An 18,002-nucleotide genomic window follows, 5' to 3' on the forward strand; every position below is an offset into this window, starting at 1 on the left:
TAACATCAATAGATATTTGATATATTTTAGTTAAAGAATTTAAACTTGTCATTGTATTTAGTTTAGGCTACATATGCAAATGTGTCTACAAAAACGCTTGGTTAATAAGGATGCAAATATTGGAGCTCTTATGTATTAATATTCCGCATGTTTACAAACCCGGACGATTATGAATCATTCATATCCGTATAATTAATAATAAAATCATCTCTGGACTTGTTCTGGAAGTTAGACTGTAGATCTCTGACAACTGAAATAAATGAATGCTTCGACTAATTTTCAGTATTTATCAATGCAGACAAAATTCTTTCTCAGATAAAATGTTTATCAGCAAGAAGTTTCATTTCGAATTGAATTTGCTTCAAATTCTATTAAATACAAACACTCTTTCAATAAAAAATAAACTATTAAAAATGCAATATCAGTGTATCCTTTATTAAAATTAATGCAGCTTAATCTATGCTATAGCAATATTTTTTAAATAATTTATTATTTAGTAATAAATGCTATTTAGGTCGATTTAAATCATGTTCACAAAGACTTTACTCTTATACACGAGAAGAAATGCCAGATTTTCTGAGTAAGAATGCAGTAAGGATCATCTGTGTGAAAGCTTTGCGCCATAAATCTTCCCGTAATACGTTGAATATCGGGAAGCCTAACTTAACTGCCTGTTGGCTTTCCTCTTCGCTTTTAAATGCGTATGAATTCAAAGACTCAATAGGGTGGTTTTTATGTTATTTTTAAATGCCTTTAAAAGTTAATTCTTTTATGATATTTTACGTAAAGTTAGGCTTTGGTGACCTGTTGAGATTACCAAAGGATTGCCGGAAATTTTGCTGAGTATCTCTTAGAGTGACTTGCACCATTATTGATTTATATTTGGCCTATCTATAAAAAAGTCGTACTCATATAAAATCCTTCAATAAGGTAAGTACATGTTGACGGGAGTAAGTGCAAGGTGTTTTAGGTTAAATCAGATCAAAAATGCTTTTGGTGTATTCTTTTATAGTGCAAAATAAATAATACCAAATCTGGTTCCGCAAGTAAATTGTCTATATAAATATCATAATAACAGCAAGTCACATTAAGTAATATCTTCAAAATAAAGAGATTTAAAACAAACTGAATATTGGAGCTTTAAACCCATCTGTGGGCAATGGGCGTTTCAACTTGACTTGTTTGACAGATTTTTGAGTGCCAGTACAAGTAACAGACGACCCTTAACTAGAATGAAAAATCGGCAGAATAAAAAATCGTGAAGAACAAACGTTTATATATCTTGAAGAAAAAACGGTTGGTTAATACGCAACAGTTTGGTATCCGCACATATCTTATGCACTTTAATGGTTGGTGTCTTGTAGTAACTGATATTCTGAAAACGGTTGTTTTTAATATTGAGGATAGAAGGTTAAATCTGTACAAATTAAAAAAATATCTAGATCATCTGTTTATCGAGAATCAAATACATTGTTCATACAAATAAATCAGAAAGGCTTTTCACTCGAGCATGTTAAAATCTTGTCAAACGGAGGCCCTCCTCTATAACACAATGTATTACTTGCGTTAAATTCATTTCTGAATTAACTTTCGTGCACAGATAATTGGATGATGTTATGCTGATTAATGATATGTTAGAACAATACAATACAGGAGCTTTTTAACCATCCGTACTTGCAGGTATTGTAAGAGGCTAATTAATATAAATATAGCGATTTGAATAAATGTATTTACTATAAAACAGATTTGTCATAAATATGCATCATTAAATTATAAAATGAAAATGAATTAGCCCATTACAATAGTTATAATCATTTTAAAGTCCTGATATGTGAATTTGTTATTGTCCTGTAACTTTTAATAATTTTTTAACGGTTCGTAAATGGTAATATAGTTGCATCGCCTGGTTCTGTAGAAGTTTTTAATTTGTTTTAATAAATCTTTATTTATTTAATGGCGTCATTTTTATATTTATCTTTAAGAACATATTTGAGGACATTTACGTATCCTATTTTATTATATCTTATGTTAAATACGAAAAAGTAATATGTTAAGGGCAAAATATTTGAAACATACAACATAGCTATAATGTTGTGTTAAAAACTTTTAGGCAATTTTGTTGAATAGATTTGTGTAATTACATATAAAACCAGTTATTAACACGTTTAGTGGAACACGGCATATATGGTGAATTACGTTAAAAAATATCAAGGCAATCCATGTCCGAAGATGTTCTCATTGAGTACGAAAGGCCTCACTAAAATAAAAACTTATATTATTGGAGAGTTTGTTTAAATTAATATATAATTTCCAATAAGAAAAGAGCTTCAAGAATGTAATACATTTTTACTTGTTGAAAAGTTTAATACGATTTTGGATAAAGAATAACAATGTTTTATTTTCACTTCATTGTTTTACGATCATCAAAGCTGGTTTATTGTATAGGCTATTATGCATGAAGAAAAATTACTAACACAAAAGCAAGCTCATCAATATCTTGGTACGTTCTAATTACATTCCTGTACTTGACAACATCAATGCATCATTAATCTATACTGCTGAATGTTTTGTACGTTATCTTAGATCTCGGATTTACAAAACTATACTAAATGGACTTAAAAAAATTTTATTATTGGCTTACATGATAATAACAATGCATTTCCAACGGTTCCATATGTTTATTAGATCGAGTGGCATTGTTAAATTACGGTTACATTTTGTATCCAAGGATATGTTAGATCTACCCCATCATAAATATTTGTATTGTTATAAGATGATCCAATATATGAATAGAGATATATAACCAAGAACCTCTTATGGCCATTGCAGAGAACTCTCTGAGTATGTTTTGAAATCCAAACTTACAATTAGAAAATTCTGGTTAAAGCTCCGTGGAGACCTTGATATTGAAACTATAAAACGAAATATGATTTCTTTATCCTATTCAGCCAAAAAGTTATTTTCTGCTATAGACGCCGTTAAATGCAATAAAAATTGTTAAATAGAGACAAAACTGAATAACAACCTTTTTTACTCTAAGATGCCGGTCTCAACTTGGCTGATCATGCAGAATGACATAAGAATATCGTCCAGGAGGCAATATAAAGGAAATTGTTTTATGTTTAGGGGAAGAAGATATACGAACAGTATTTCTATTCACTACAGTTGTTGATTCTTGGGGATAGGGATTAGCAAAGAGAAGATGCTTGAAATTTTAGATTATGAAAATGCTGGCCTTTGTACAAAGGTACCTAATAGAATATTAAGTATTTTTTATGGCTTTCTCTCTAGTGATCATGGCTTACCTATTATTTTGCATTGGATATTTTTTAGATAATACCTACTCTACTAGCTCATGGTTATTTTTAATATTATATGATACAGGTATATTTTTACATCACCCTAGCTTTAAAAATAACAGTTAGATTATAAGCAGTGGTGACCAAAGAATTTACATTTTGAGAGTACACCACTTGTACTATAAAACTACATATTTAAAATCTAAACATTGTTTTTTTTCTATCTTTTATTTAATTGTTAAATATTGATTAAAAAAATGTACATAAAATAACTATTAGACAAGATTGCTTTCATAAAAAGGCTTTTCTTTTTGATAGACATTTTGTCAGTGAGGTCTAGTTCTATCATATATAATAGTTAATATCTTCGCTTTACAGACCCCTCCAGGAAGTAAGACACTAAGTATCTTCAATATGATTTTTTTTATCTTTGACTCCTCTGTTAAAAAGATTTATTACAGAATTATAAATTACTGATACCTAATGGTAGTTTATTACTGCAAAAACTGCCCAGCACTAGATCAAGAATTATCCTGTGAATAAGGTTATCAAAGTGACAATTTAATAAAATGTCACACTGTACCGTCTGACACACGCCAGCAGAATTGGCATTAAGATGAATTGTTTATTTAACAACTTTTTAGTTTGATGTAAATTGATAATGGTAAGAAAACTGTAAGTATCATTCATAGAAGTATATATCTATTTCTTTAATTGCACATTATAATAACTGACAATAAAAATGTACAGAAATGAGAGTAAGCAGAATTTCGATACCTTCCTGCAGTATTCTAAGTTTGGGACTACTATTAACTTCACGATGGACTGGTTTGAGCGTATAAAAGATACTTTTAAAAATGTTTTTTGTTACTCACTCACATTTCTTATTAAACTGTTACTTATAGACTGACATATATTTCTTTAATTACTAAAAATCAATTATTAATGCCATGACTGTGTTTTTGAAGAAAAAATGTGAAAGAATTCAAAATTATTGCATTCTATTTATGTTTAACTACGCAAAAATATGGCCGTATTACCCCTTATTGTATTCGTATTTCAATTATAAAATTAAATTATTGGAGAAATATTTGAAATTTAATGTGACATAGGTCATTCTTAAGAATGGGTTCACGCAATATTTAGTAAAAATTTCAAATGTGTGTATAAAAATGGAAGCGCAAGAATTACCCGCACTGAATTGTATACGCTGTGGATTCCATGTCATAGAACCATGATATGTAACAAATCCTTCTTTCTAAACTCATTCAGATCTTGGAATTCCCTTCAAACATCATTAAAGAACTGGAAGGCCGGACACGGTTCTATTCAGCTTTTTTTAAAACACTCTTCTTGGATAATATGGCATCGGGCGCCGAGAGCAATGGCGTGGACCTGAGCGTAAGGGGGATCAATAAATGAGTATATGAATAAGTTTTAATTATAAATCCATTAATGTTTTACAAACGTGTGCTTCCGGAATGTTATTATTATTTTCTTATTATTTCAAATAAATATTTCTTATTCCCTCAACGTTTTATAAAACAACGCGTTAATAAAATGAATACAATACACCACGGTCACCTAACAGGCAGGCTTTACTTTGGTTGAATGCAAGATATCAAATGTTCAATACAGTTTAATCTTTACATATGGAATGGGCACACATAAATAGTACAGGAATGAAATATTTACAACCCCCTGGAAAGAAAAAGATAACTTGTGTTAGCCTAATGTCTTATAGGATTAAATAACCTTCAGTTATAGCCTATGGATGGACATGCATCCACTCAATCTTGAATATGTTGAATTTATATAACATTAACGATTACAGATGATATGTTTTTTGAAATATCATACATTTACTGATATTTTAGCTCAGATTTTTAGTATGTCACACGTTAAAAAGTTTCTAAATATGAAAATAATTCCCAACGCCATAATTCATTAGCCTAGGAGAAAAATAAAATGTTGTATGAGGCTCATAAGACTTCATTAACTTTTTTTATATTTTATCGCGAAGGTTTTTCGAGATATTTAGTTCTTGCAGATATTCTGAGAATAAATGATAATATATCAGTTTCATAATCTACCTGCTTCCTCCACCTGAGCTGCAAGGAATATTTCCAACCTATATGACTGATTATAGTTCTCCTACCAAAAGGGATGTTCAGATAATAACAGAAAAGATTGGAAGAGTGTAACATTAGAACGTGTTAATCGTTAGTAAATAAAATAGATGCACATTAAATTTCCATTTGGAATTTAAATGGCTAAATTTAATCCTCATTATGACTGTATGTCCGGAAGATATCGATGTGATTTAATGTTGTGACATTTATCTAATGGTATACACTGTTTGAGTAATAAGTTTATATATATATATATATATATATATATATATATATATATATATATATATATGAAAATCAATTTTGGTAGGAGAACTGTAATCAGTCATATATTTTAGTACTTAAATGATAAAATTTGTACATTTCATAAATTTGTTTTCGCTGTTTTTTTCAATGAAAAGATCAACATCATTAGCACTAAAAAGGATTTTTAATAACCTGTTTGATGTTTCCGTATGTTTAGAATAAACGTATTAAACTAATTAGATTACCTAGATAAATAATATTTCAATGTAGAATACTTTGTGAAACATGTGCTTTGCCAGTATTTAAATGACTATTAAAAATAAAAAATAAATAAACATAATTTTGTAGGTGCATATTGCTTGTAATAAATAAAAAAAATAATTAATAGTAAAAAAATTCTTAATTTTGTTGAAAATTAAAATTTACTCTATTCAAAACTTCCTTAAGGGCAGACAGACTTAGAAAATTTTTTTTTTTTTTTTCTATTTTTGGTTTTTTTATATTACATTTTCTTTAAAAGTAGTTAATTTAATGATTTTTTTCACTTTAATAGCAGGTAACATAGTTTATTGGTCCCAAGAATAAGTACACTTTACATTTACAAGTATGGCTGTATGTCTGACTGCAGGATATCTTTAGAATGAAATGAGCTATTAAAAAGTTTCATGGAACCTTATAGCGAAGCCTGTTATGCGACACATTTTGTAGCGTACTCCTACCATGTCGTTAAAATGATTTTTGATGATTTACTTTTATATTCCGACACATAGAGCTAACTGTAGAAATTAAGAAGTAATTTATACAACCATTTTAAGTTATATGGTTTCAACATTTTGTTATTTTTCTTTCAGCTGAATTGATACATTTACGAGATTGGTCTCGTATGTATGGATTTTTATGAAATAAAATTAATTTTACTTTATAGTACTACATATAAAAACGATTAATCATTGAATTAAAACACATATATTTTCCAAATCCAAATTTAAATTTTTGTCATATGCCTGGATATCTTCCTACATATGAGGTATTATTGAAGGCTCAAGACGACAAGATGAGGTGTCAGAGCACACGGGGTAAACCCTCATCGTGTTGGGCTTCTCTGGACATGACCCTTTTGTTAATAAGATGGCGGATTGGGAGGTTTCTCTACTTCATACGGGCTATTAATTGTTGTTCAATACGTGTGTATCTATACTGGTAGTAAGATGCTGTATAAGTAACTAGGTACATTATCATAAATTATTATTATTATTATCGTGATATATTTCTTATAGTAAGGTGTCCAAAGTACGATATGTCCGGAAAGGCACAACCATCTGTATGTGAACGACTCAGTTGAAACATTAGTGGCTTGAGCGTAAAAACGAGTCATGTTAATCGTTAGAATTCCCATTACTTCATGAAAGTTTAATTACATTTCATATTAGATCTGTATGCCAAATAATTACAAATAAACCGTACCACACAATTTAGGAAACATCTATTTATTCTTAGCAAGCAGTGTTCTATTACTTTTCAATGAGAAAAGAATGATAAGGGGAAGTATTAACTGGGGTGTTTGTACATCTCACGTGATCATAATATTAATTAGAACTCAATAATTCTTACAAAACGCACATCGGGCAGATAAATTTTATATTTTTGTAGGTCAAAGCAACCTGTCCATTTTCACCTTTTCTGCATTTACCTCTACGGGAGCCAAAAAGCCCTTGAACTTTTGTTGGGCTCTTGATATATCCTTTACAAAATATTCTTATGCTTTTTAATTATTCTGTTAACAGTTTAATAGCACTAATATCGAGTTTAGGATAAACCATAGGTTCATTAACGTGCTAATTATTCTATTTTACTGGTTTTAATGGGCTAATAGCAACCAAATTAAATAATTCGTAAAGTATAAAAATAGATTGCAGGAATATTAACATTTCTTTAAGTTAGTAAGTTACCAAGATTAAAATTGGACTTACTTAACTTACTGTTTATGGCGTCTTAGTTAGTGGTGCAGCACATTCAAAGTTCTTAAACCTTGAAAGGTGTCTTAGAGTTTTGCACGCGTCAATTTCAAGCTATTTAAAAGTACGATATTAATACTGTAAGTACTCTTCCTTTGAAAAGCATGTTAAAGCTTATAAATAAAAAATGGGAATACAACCATTATTTAATTGCTATTATAAAAGAAATGCTACTCCTAGTAGTGGGTCAAGCCGTTCCTAGTAGGGGAAGGCTAATAGTCTAAGTATCAAGACTTAATTTCCACAGTAACGTACATAACCTAGATCTGTCTTGAAATAGAGAGGTATTTTCTTTATGTAAAACTGGTGCAGGTTAAAATAAGAGGATATCAATAGGTTTAAAATATGAAATTGTAATTTTTAGATAACATTATTCTTAGTTTGCACATATATTACAACTATAATCCGACACGTAGTAAAAGTAAATTATTGTAAGATATAACACTATACAAACCGTTAGAGCGGTGTATTTCAGTATAAATATTTAGTTGATATAACTATATAAAACTATTTAGTTTATTTTTTCACCATCGGTTTTAAACGCCTAACGATAAATCTCAGCTAACTAAGTAGTAACACACTATTGTTATAACAAATCAAAATATATCGAAACTAACGAACATATTTAGTGGTTTCCAAGGACACATACTTTATTTTTAGAAAAATTAATTATTCAGTTTTAGTCACATGACAATATTTTACATTATATTACATGCCTAACATTAAATTCAGAAAACTAGATAGTAAGACACCATTACTAACACAAATCGAATACATCGCAACCTACAAAAATTTTAAGTCGTTTCCGGGGAAAAGTAATTTATTTTGGAAAAAATGTATTCAGTTTTAATCACATTTCCATATATTAATATTATAATAAACGCCTAACGCTAAATTAAACCTAACTAGATTTTAAGACATATGCACTAATACAAATAGAATTATATCAAATCTACGAAAATTTTAAGTGGTTTACTAGGAAACGTCAATTATTCTTTAAAATAATAATTTATTCAGTTTCAATCAAATTTTAAAATATTTTAATAGAAAACGCGTAACACTAAATCTCAGCAAAATAGATACTAAGAATATATTACTAATACAAATCGAAGGATAACAAATACATCGAAAATTTTAAGTTGTTTCCTAGGAAACGTTAATTATTAATCGGAAAATTATTTTATTTATCTTTTTTCACGTAGAACTACTTATGATATATAAAACGCCTAACGATAAATCTCAGCCAAATAAATATTGACACACTATTGTTATAACAAATCAAAAGATATCGAAACTAACGATATATTTCGTGGTTTCCAAGGAAACATACTTTATTTATGTAAAAATAATTTATTCAGATTTAGTCACATTACAATATATTACATACCTAACGTAAAATTTATAAAACTAGAAAGTAAAACACCATTACTAACACAAATCGAATATAGCGCAACCTACCAAAATTTTAAGTAGTTTCCTACGAAACGTTATTTATTGTTGGAAAAAAAATTATGCAGTTTTAATCACATTTTCATATTTTAATATAATAAACGCCTACCGCTAAATCAAACCTAACTAGATATGTATACACATGTAGTAATGAAAATAAAATTATATCAAACCTACAAAAATTCTAAGTGATTTCCTAGTAAACATAAATTATTCTTTGGAAAAATAATTTATTCAGTTTTAATTACATTTCAAAATATAAGCATACAAAACGCCTAACACTAAGAAAATATTACTAAAGCAAATCGGAGGAAAACGAATACATCTAAAATGTTAAGTTGTTTCCGAGGAAACGTTAATTATTAATCGGAAAATTATTTTATTCAGTTTTTTTACGTATTACTACTTATTATATATTAAGTATAAAATGTAGAACTGTATATTTGTATTACTTGAGAAAGTAAATATCGCTTCTTAATTGTAACCCTTGTAATACTGTCAAATATAGACCTTCACCAAAATTAGCACAGCTGATAATCGATTTCTTTCTTAAGAAAAAATTCCCTATTTCTAAAAAAATATTATACTTATATAGAACAAATAGACACTCGGCTCCTTGTCTATAGTGGACAATGGACCAGTTGTCATAACTGCTGCCATCTGGTCATCATTTCATTTTCACAGTGTTCCCGGCCAAGTACAGTCTGTTTGCACGTTACATAAAATTAATTATGTTTACCACTGAACAAAGAATTTACTAATAAAGCGTAAGAATAATGGCGGAATCATGACGGTGGTATGTGGCCTGATTGATAGTTTTTATAACGGTTTATATAAACTTTGTAAATAAATAAGATAGGGAAATAGGACTTTATCGGACCACCAGGGGAAATCAAATTGAAATACTTCTATAACAATTAAGGTCAAAAAAGTAACAATACTGATGTTAATAAATTAAAGACTAATAATTTAAATGTTATATTGTCTAAAAATATGTTTTGTTTTGTTATAAAAATATTAGAAAACCTCGAAAATTTTATTTTAACACGGCTTTTAAATGCAATCTTATAGATCAGTGGTCGTTTTCATAATGGTGATCTGATCAATAAGCGTCTGAAGATTTCGTTCATTTCTTCTAAGTCATGCCTAATACTGTGTAAAGAACATCTCGACTAAACAATTTGTTTAATCCCATCATAACTCTTTTGACTCTAGGAGATAGAATATTAAATCCCTACATATGATAATTCACAATGTTTGAGACTCGATAGCAGCAAATATCTTTAAGGTTGGTTTATAATCTTAAAATCATATACAGATTTGTGTGCATATAGATATAAAAAGCTTGATGAACTTTGATATAATAACCGAAACGCATTGTTATTTCGGTTAAAGAACGTTATACAAAGTAGATGTACATATAAGTTAGCTGGCACTGGCTAATGTTTGTGCAATTTCTTATGAAAAAGCACACGTAATGAGAAAGTAAGCCGCAATTCATACGGTTATATTTTTGAAGTGGATTACTGGTTTCCCCTCCCCTGTAATTAGCCGAATTAAAAGGCAAATATATTATAAATGATATGCATTCAGTTCCAGATTGCACTTTAATTATATTGCACTTATTATGAGACTCAATATATTATTATTTATTTCAATGTACGGCAATACAATTTTTTATAATAATTAGTGTTATGATGACTCAAACAATATAAAGGACTCGTAAATATTAAAAACATCAAAACCAAAAATACTTATAGATCACTACTTTTATATCAACGAACTTCCACATTCATACAAAAAACAATCACAGCTTATTTTTGTACACAATATAATGCCTTTTGAGCCTAATGAATAACACTGTCCTGTAAATTGTGAATGGATATCATCATCATCATCATCGTCAGACGTTTCCGTTCTCACGGGTCGTCGTACACAGCCTCCTCCACTTTAGTCTATCGTTCCAGGTCTCCTCTTCATCCACCTGTATCTTCTGTAGTCCCCTTCTCTCTATGTCTTTCCACACTTGGTCCTCCCATCTTCCTCTCGGTCTTCCTCTTGGTCTTCTTCCTCCTTCCTCCTTCTCCAGTGCTATTCTAGGCATTCTATTATCTCCCATCCTCTTCACATGCCCCATCCACTGTATTCTTCTTCCTTCCATTGTCTCTTGCAGTGAAACTACCTTCAATCTTTCTCTAGTTTTTTCGTTCCTTATTCTATCTCTTCTTGTAGTCTTCTCTATCCCTCTTAAAAATCTCATTTCTGCAGCTTGCAATCTGCTTAAATCATTTTTAGTCCACGTCCACGTCACTGCTCCATATAATAAAATTGGTTGGAAATAAGATTTATACATCAATACTTTTGATTCTTTCCCAATGTTCCAACTCCACACAATCTTCTTTACCATATTGAAAAACTTTCCACTCTTCCATATTCTGTTTCCTATCTCTTCTCTTATTGTGCCCCTATCTGTTATGATACTTCCTAAATAACAGAATTCCTTCACCTTTTCAAGTCTTTTTCCTTCAACTAACACGTCTTTGTTATTTCCATCCCTTCTCTCTACTTTCATTACTTTACATTTTTGTATGTTCATCTCTAAACCATATTTCTTCGCCACTTTTGCCCATTTGTTTAACTCTCGTTCTAACTCTTCTTCCCTATTTTCCCATATCATTATGTCATCCGCATATGCTATTGTCTTAAGTTCTTCTGCTCCTCTGTTTCCTTGTACTTCTAGAATAATTTCATCCATTATAATATTGAAAAGGAAAGGTGACAATATGCTTCCCTGCCTTACTCCTCTCTCTGTTTTAAAAGTATCTGTATATTTTTCTTCAATTCTTACCCTGTTTTTACATATGCCGTACAGGTTCTTTATTCTTTCTACTATTCCCTCACGCAATCCTCTCTTTCTCATACTCTCCCATATCCTTTCTCTCAGTACCTTATCATATGCCTTCTGTAGGTCTATAAACGCTACCATTGTATCTTTTCCGTATTCCCACCTCTTTTCTAACACTTGTCTCATCACAAAAATAGCATCCACCGTTGACCTACCTCTCCTAAAACCACATTGCTCCTCTCTTCCTGTTTCTTCCAGTACTGGTCTAATTTTCTGCAACAGTATTTTTTCATAAATTTTTTGTGTATGGCACAACAAAGTTATTCCCCTGTAATTCTCGCATTTTTGCTTATTGCCTTTCTTAAAAATCGGCACTATTATTCCCATTTTCCAGTCTTCTGGTATCTTCTTTTCCTTCCAAATCACTCTCATCACTCTGTACAACCATTGAATTCCCAATGGGCCCGCCGCCTTTATCATCTCAGCCGTCAGCTCGTCTATTCCCGCAGATTTCCCCTCTTTCATCTCTTTAACCGCTTTTTCCAATTCGCACATACAAAAATCCTCTTCATCTTCTGTCTCCTCTGTCATATCTCTTCCTTCCTCTAAATTTTCTGTTCCTTCCAGTAGTTCCTTAAAATACTCTTTCCACGTCTTCAAAACCTCTTTCTCCTCCCATTTGATTTCCCCTGAAACATCCACCACCTTAGTCAACATTTCTTTAGGTTTCGTCTTGTTCCTTATCACCCCATAAAAAATCTTCTTATTTCCTTTGAAGTTTGATTTCAGTTTTTCTTCAAAATCCTTCCATGTCCTCTCCTTTGCCTCCTTCATCATCTTTGCTGATGCCCTTGCAAGTCTCTTCCATTTATCCCTCTTTTCATTTGACCTATCCTTAAACCATTCTCGCCAAGCTCTATTTTTGTTTTTAACTGCTTCAGCAATTCTTTCATTCCACCAAGGGGTCTCTTTATCCCTTCTTTTACCTGAAGTTCGTCCACATGTTTCTTCTGCAGCTTTGACTATAGCATTCTTGAAATTTGTCCATTCCTCCTCTCCTGTTTTGACCTCCCCCTTGGGTATCGTTCCTCTAATGTTATTTACAAACTCCTCTCTAACTTTCGTATCTTTTAACTTCCATGTCTTGATTCTTGTTAGTCTTTTGCATGTATCCTTTCCAAACCTCATTCTTTGAAAATCAGCTACCACCAGCCTGTGATCTCCTCCCATACTTTCACTGGGTATAACTTTTACATCTGCCATGTATGGCTGCAGGCATTTCCTCACTAATATATAATCTATTAAACTTGGCTGTTCACCATTCCAATTGTATCTTGTGTATTTGTGGCTATCCCTTTTCTTGTTCCAGGTGTTCCCTATCACTATATCATTCCTTAAACAAAAATCCAGTAAATTTTCTTCTTCTAAATTCCTTGTTCCTACTCCATAACATCCCATTACCTCTTCATATCCTTGTCTAAACTTACCCACTTGTGCGTTAAAATCCCCAATTATTATTGTTCTCTCTTCTTTTACTTGTCTTTCCAGATCCTCTTCAAACTCTCTCTTCTCATCGTCCGTGCATCCTGTTTGTGGTGCGTATACCTGTATTATGTCCATTATCTCCCCCTCCATTCTGACCGTAACCTTAATAATTCTTTCACTTACCACATCCACTTTCATCACTCTGCTTGTCATCTTTTTGTCCATGACTATAGCTACTCCATTTCTTCTTCCAATTTCTCCTCCAGACCACCAAATCCTGTATCCCTGTCCCACTTCTCTACTTCCACTACCTTTCCACTTTGTTTCACTGATTCCCATTATGTTTATTCTTCTTCTCTTCATCATCTCTACTACCTCTTCTAACTTGTTCCTAAGCGTCACAATGAATGGATATATATACTTAAAATCCAAATATAATTTTATTCCTGGTATTTATCGTGGTCCTAATTATTTATGTTGGGTACATGAAATTTTTTAACATAAATTATACCAAAACAAGGTTGCAAATAAATAAATTAAACTATCATGCAATTAATACACGAATCTTGTTATTCTATAATGGTACGAATAGGTACTCCTACTCAAATCATATATTCTCCTAAATTAAAAAACAGAAAATAGATGCAAAATGTTAAAAACAATAACATTTCGGGACTTTTAAACTTATTTATCGACTCTGAACACTGGACCACCGTCATCACTACCAGCTATGACTTGCCTGAAAAGCACCAAACTAAGGGATGTGAAAGATAAAATAGCTATAAATTCACTGCCTTCCACGATAGTGTTTAAGAATCCCGTAGGCAGAAATTATGACAGAAAACAATCTGAAATCATTACAAAACAATCCCGTGATCTTCAATTATACTTCATATTTACACATATACATCTTAAATACTGACGATTATGGATCTCAGTATGTGCGCATTATAAAGAAATGTACTTATTAATGTAAATAAAGAATAGTTACAGTATTGTAATTTTTAGTTTTATTTTATGGACAAAAGGTATATAATATTACCTTTGATCTTCTTATTCTAAATTTAATGCTCAATCGCTATTTTTTACGTATTATTTTAAGAATGTAAGCAATATTTAATTGTTATTCATAAATGTTGTACGTCTAAATAGAATATAAATTGAATATTCCTTAACTAAGCCAATAGTAATTGTTACTTTGTGTCTTATTGTCAATGTGTAAAAGCAAAAGATGTGGGTTAATTAGATAAAAAATACATTTTGTTTTAAATTTGCGTTTATTAGCATATATTTCTAGAAATTCAAACAAAGAGGTGTTCATCTGTCTACTGGAGACTATTAAAGAGAGCACCCTGTTACCTCTTGGAGTTAAAAGAATGTTACAGTGAAGAATCGGTTAAATTTATTATCAGCCTGAACAGAATGGCCTCGTTTATAGTTTAGCTTACTGAAAGTCTCTTTAGAGTGCCATCGAGAAAGGGCTATTTAGTATTTTATGGTATCAATAAGAGATAAGTTTGTGCAAATTTAAGATTAATAACAAAGATATCAAGCTAAACACGACATATCCCGTTATATAGGCCTAACATTACAAGCAAGTTTATTAAATTGGATGGAATAATGTAAAAAATTAGAAAACATTAATAAATATTAAGTCGCTTTGTATCTATATTATTGAAGGTAATTTCTATAAAGATTTTATATACAATAAATTTAGGTGTAATTATTCGCAATCCTCATTTCATTTTTATAAATAATTAATTATAGCGTGAAAACTATTTGCAAACGATCAGTTAAGTTTATTATTTATTTCAGATCATTATTTATTTATTTTTTTATGATAGTTTCTAAATAGTACTCTTTTCAGCTTGTTTATGATCTCTTTATAAATTATTCATAGCATAATCTGAAATGTTGATTATCAAAAGTGTGGGTGTATTATGAAGTGAGAAGTCAATTTAATAAATACAACTTAATTTAATATCTTCATATCTTTTGATATACTTAAATCCTCTCATACAATCTTGAGAGCAATATGTCTGTTGGGCCTTGAGATGGCAAAGTTCAATTTTTTAAGCTCGCACCGTTCCCTGTGTATGAAAACTCCTCGTTATTTTCCAAAAGTATAGGAATACAAATATTTATGTTTTCAAATGAATAAATCTATTCGCATCTATAGGCTAATTAGAATGATATTCTTACACGAAAAGTAGGTCTTACACCCTTCAAGGTCATATTAAACCACGTGTCCTAAAGAGAATTATTTTTTAGTGATCCCTCTTGCTAAGCAATAACTGTTTTATTAGGAACGAGTAAAGTATCTCTCTACTCTGTACAAATACGAAATAGAAATTGAAAACATACTTATGTCAGTTTTCGTATGCGAGTTGTATCCTGCCAAATGGAATTTACATTTATGCCCATTCAAAGCTCACCTGGGTGCTTCCTATTGTAAAGTTCTTTAACAATGTTGCATAAAGTTATAACACTTTCTAAATAACAGATTGAAAATGTAACTCTATCAATATAATTTTTCCAATAAGTATATGAATGCATTATCTCAATTACAGAGTTTTATAGAATAGATTCTAACATATCAGTTCCCATATGTAGTTTTTTTTAGACAAATGCAATTTTCATTAATGACATATTTTAGGTGCTCCATGCATGCTTAACAATTATCCCACTATAAAAGCTTACAGCAAAGTACGAAGATATTAGTACTTTTTCGTATACCTCCAAATAATAAATAAAGATTTTCTATGTATTTTTCTATAATCTGGTTTAGAACAAAAAAATTTTAACTTTTCTTTCCGAAATTGTTCTTCAAAACAAATGCAATAAAATTTCTTATTGGATTTATGTACATTTCAAAGGAAAAAATATTCACAAAGAGAAGTTACTAATAACGTACTAACGATTGGGGGTTAGGCTATAATTTAAAACATTTATTCCAAATTGAAAAGTCACTCGCTGTTCGGGTTAGTCAAAATTTTAAAAGAGAGACAAGTGTAAGATTCCCTGATTTAGAACCACTCCCAATCTACACTAGAACCAATCATGGAGCGGATTAAACACAGTGAGGCATGTGATACGGAAATGGGTTTGGGATTCTCGCGGCGCCATATCAGTTTGGTCAACTCCTTGTTCTAAAAGCATTGATTCGAGTTAACAGTAAAATTTCTTTTTGTGTCGTATAACGCATATTGCATGTAAAATAACGTATGTTTGTGTGTTTACGGGAATGTGTGGTTACGCTAGAATGTATTAAACGTGTGAACAGAGAAGTATGACTTCAAGGCCGTAAGGCCATGGTACGCGTAACTGCTTAAAGTTTTCCAGCATCTCGACTTTAATGTACATTTAGTACAAAAAACCATAATATACTTGCAGATATCATTCTTTATGATTCAGGTTTCAACAATTATCTAAGGCAACCATATTATTTTATAAATGTTTTAAATTAATAACAATGTTTGGTAATGTTTATTGATATATTTGTTGTATTCAACTATTTGTGGAATATTATGGAACGTTTAAGTATATTATCAATGCATTGCATTTTTTTTAATTATATATCCTGATTGGTTAAAGCTTAATAAGAAACGAGCAATATTACGAACATATCCAATATGGCTAATTTATCACAAACAACCAATTTCTAAAAAAACACAATAAAGAAAATAATCTATCTATCTATCTTATTTCTGAAAATAATTTACTCTTTTATTATATTGATTGATAATACATTAATTTATCATACAATTATTTTTATTTTCATTAGGTAAGTAACTTTTCCACGTACATTTGTTTTTTTAGAGTTCTCCATTGAACTTATGTTTTCGTTCATCCTACGATCAATCTATGACGGAGCCACAAAGAGATTGCATTTATCACCTATAGCAGCGAACTTAAATTATTGGAAAGTTTGCACCAGCACAAGCTCCGAGGAAGATTATGGATATAGTTATAGATTCGCTACTTCTATCATGTTAAGGGAAGTTGTCCTCACGATAAAGACAGATTTGTCAAATACATACAACATATGCATCTATGTAACCAGAAAATTTACTATGGAAGTTTAAAACTATAGGCATTTACCATTCTTACATATATTGGATGTGGTTAAATATAATATTCAGTTATAAAAAGAGGGAGTTTGTCACGTATTTTAGATACAGGAAAGATTTGTATATATTTGTACCTAGAAGGGCGAAATATAAAACTAACCTTTAAACGAAGTGATGTATTGGAATAGTGAGGCTATGAAAATAAATAATCATGTAGTTAAAATAAAAGAGACACGAAACAAAACATTGCTTCTGAGCCTGCACAAGTTTATAGTGTCAAGGTCTGAAAGATTTTACGACGCCTCCTAACTAAAGCTTACTTCTTTTATACCTGTATATGATCACTTTAAACGCTCATCGTAACGTTTCCATACTACTAGTCTGATTTACTGTGTACACTTTACACTCGAGTATTGGATTCATAAAAGTGTGTTTTTTAATTTAAAATACAAAAATTCTGC

At 30.5% G+C, this 18,002-nt stretch overlaps 1 protein-coding gene across 1 annotated transcript in view; it reads right to left on the reverse strand.

The window, feature by feature from the left end:
• Positions 1 to 13,810, reverse strand: part of LOC124363506 — a 36,661-nt gene extending 22,851 nt beyond the window's left edge. The window contains exon 1 of the mRNA XM_046818754.1: positions 13,474 to 13,810. Coding sequence (XP_046674710.1) covers positions 13,474 to 13,810 — 337 coding nt within the window. The remainder of the gene's footprint in view (positions 1 to 13,473) is intronic.
• Positions 13,811 to 18,002: the final 4,192 nt, after the last annotated feature.

This window comes from Homalodisca vitripennis, chromosome 5 (assembly GCF_021130785.1).
Source record: "Homalodisca vitripennis isolate AUS2020 chromosome 5, UT_GWSS_2.1, whole genome shotgun sequence".
In the NCBI taxonomy this organism is placed as follows: domain Eukaryota; kingdom Metazoa; phylum Arthropoda; class Insecta; order Hemiptera; family Cicadellidae; genus Homalodisca; species Homalodisca vitripennis.